The sequence below is a fragment of the Chamaea fasciata genome, unplaced genomic scaffold (assembly GCF_029207755.1).
Source record: "Chamaea fasciata isolate MVZ Bird 193981 ecotype frontalis unplaced genomic scaffold, bChaFas1.0.hap1 SCAF_7, whole genome shotgun sequence".
NCBI lineage: Eukaryota > Metazoa > Chordata > Aves > Passeriformes > Sylviidae > Chamaea > Chamaea fasciata.
Window position 1 is genome coordinate 1,573,257 of NW_027094092.1, and position 2,776 is coordinate 1,576,032.

Consider the following 2,776-nt stretch of genomic DNA (forward strand, 5'->3'; position numbering starts at 1 on the left):
TCAGCCAAAGATCAGCTAGCCGAGTGAAAAAACGTTGTTGAAGGCTGTGTACATACAGGCACTGCTAATTGCCTTCCACGGCTGTCAAACGACTACAGATACTAACAGATTTCTCAGTATGCCTTTAAACAAAGCACTCTTATCTATGCATAAGGAAAAGCACTACGCAGAGCAGGGTTAATACGTGTTAACCTACGTCTCGATTTAGTCCGTTCTTTAGAAAAAGGGAAAAAAAAAAAAAAAAAAAAAAAAAGGAAGTGATTTATCACCCCTTTTCGTTGCCAAAAGGAACTGCAGTACCGTCCAAAGGCTGGGAGACCCCAGTGTCAGCGGGACTGACGCCCCTTCCCCTCCGCGGTGTTTAAATCATCAGCAGCTTTGGTGTCGCGACTTTCTGCCTGTAAAGGGGCCGGGTGTGTTTGTGACGGCCAGTAGAGCCCAGTACAACCCACCACAAGCCACCATCTGACTCTGCAATGCCGAGAACCTGTTCGGGGGACACTGACCCCCGCTCCGGAGAGCGTCCTGGCCCTTTGCTCGTGAAGAGCTTACCCGGAGAAGCCTTGGACTACAGCGAGGAGAAGGTGAGCAGCCGGAGGATTAAAAGGCCCGGCAGCAGAAGCTTCGGAGGGAAGCAAGCGGCAGGATTTAAGGAGCGAGCAACCCCAGACGTGAATGAAACACAAACACGCTGTGGGTTTTCTCCTCCACGGATAAAAAGTACCGGCGAGCCAGCCTAAACGCTGCCCGCGGATGACTAGTCAGAACAAGTTCAAACTCCAGAGCTCAAATTAAAATGTTTCCTCTGTGTGACTGCCTCCCGCGCCGGGAGTTTCCTCGCCTGCCCCACACCTGCCCGCAGCGCTCCGCCGCCCTCCGCCCCGGCAGCCCCGCTCCTGCTCCCGGGGCGGCTGCGGCGGGGCCGGGCGGGCGCTACACGAGCGACTCGCAGACGGGCAGCGAGTCCGAGTCCTGGCTGTGCATGGAGCTCAGCCCCGTGTCCGAGTCCTCGTCGTTGTCGGCGCGGTCCTTGCGCAGCGCCCGCGCCTGCTCCACCCAGCCGCCCGCCGCCGGCCGCCCCCCGCCCGCCGCCCCGCGGGGCTCCGCCGGCGCCTCCGCCACGTCCAGGGTGCCCAGCGTCTCCAGCAGGCGCTGCAGCTCCCGCTCCTTGTCCTCCCAAGCCCGCTGCGTGCAGTCCAGGTCGCTCTTGACGGCCTCCAGGTCCGTGCTCAGCTTGAGGCCGATGTAGAGGCTGGTGCTCAGCTGCGTCTTGACCCGCTCGTGCTCCAGGTGCAGCTCGCCCTCGCCGCCGCCGCCGCCGCTCAGCTCCGTGGTGTCGCAGTCCGTGTCGGCCAGCCCGGGCCCCGCCGCCAGCTCCAGCTCCTCCCGCCGCCGCTTCATCCAGCGCTCGTTGAGCTCCTCCTGGATCTCGGCGGCCAGGTGCTCCAGCAGCTCCTCCTGCTGCGCCCGCTGCTCCTGCAGCTGCAGCACCTCCTCGCACTTCCTGGCGTAGTCCTCCTCGGGGCGGCCGGCGGCGGGCTGGCCCGGCTCGGGCTCGCCGCCCGTGCCCACCAGGTAGGTGTCCTGCACGTAGTTGACGCCGTGCCGCTTCATGCGGTCCAGGTGGATCTTAGCCTCGTACCTGTCGATCTCGCGGTCCAGCTCGCGGAGCCGCTGGATCTGCTGTCGGATGGTGTGGTCCTGCGAGAGCACCAGGTGCACCAGCGTCTCCATCCTCTCCGCCGACGAGGCCTCCCGGGCCAGCGGCTGCTGCCGCTTCTTGTTGATCTTGGCCAGTTTGCGGAAGGCTTTCCGCACCACCCGCCGCTGCCGCTCCTGCGTGAGCGCCAGGCTGGCTCGGGCCGCCCCCAGGCCGCGGCCGGGGCGCTCCTTGCTCAGCACCACCCGCGCCTCGGCGCTGCGCGGCCCCGCGTTGGGCAGCGAAGCCTCGCTGCGCACCAGCACGAAGCGCACGTTCTCCTGCTCGTCCCCCCACGCCACCCAGAGCCGCAGGATCTTCGTCTTGTTGGGCAGGATCCTCTCGAAGCCGCGCCACTTCTCCACGATGCAGTAGGAGTGCGGCGGCCCCGACAGCATCCCGCCGGCGGGCTCGGGCGGCGCCGGCCGCTGCCGCCGGTGGTGGCTGTCCTCCAGCAGCACCCGCACCACGTCCGAGCAGGTGGTCCGCCGGGAGAGCCCGGAGATCAGCTTCTCCTCCTGGCAGATCCACACCGAGATCTTCCGCTCCTCGGGCTCCATCGGGGCCGGCTGCGGGCGGCCGGCCGGGGCCGCGGGCTGCTCAGGGCTGGCCGGGCAGCCGCTCCATGGGGAGCGCTCGGCGGAGGCGCGGCGCTGCCCGCCCGCCCGGCTTCAGCGCGGCCGGGATGCCTTGCCGTCCCCTCCCCGCCCGCGGCACCCCGCCCGTGCGCTCCGCCGGCCGCTCCACCCCTTCCTGCCCGGTGCGGCGGGGCCGCCGGGGGCGGGGGGGGCCAGCCCGGTGCGCCGGGAGCCGCCGCGGTCCCGGCCGCTGCCCGCGCCCCGCCGGGACTCGCTGTGCCCGCGGCTCACGGCCCGCGGAGATCCGCCGGCGCGGACACTTCGGGGCGGCTCGCCGTCTCCTCCGTGTCCTCCTTCTCCTGTGCCGCGGACGGGGGAGCGAGCGGCGTCGGGGACCTTCCAAAGTGCCGAGGGACAAGAGCGAGTCGTGGAGCTTCAAAGGGAAAGCCAGAAGTAGTGAGGAATTTCCAGTTTTAGTAAATCATCCGCCTGTAATTAG

General features: G+C 67.1%; 1 protein-coding gene across 1 annotated transcript; it reads right to left on the reverse strand.

Annotated features, from left to right (window-relative positions):
* Nucleotides 1-925: 925 nt before the first annotated feature.
* Nucleotides 926-2,259, reverse strand: RASSF10 (Ras association domain family member 10). Its single transcript, XM_066186815.1, has one exon. It carries the CDS (start codon nt 2,257-2,259, stop codon nt 934-936), a length of 1,326 nt encoding a protein of 441 aa, XP_066042912.1. The 3' UTR covers nt 926-933.
* Nucleotides 2,260-2,776: the final 517 nt, after the last annotated feature.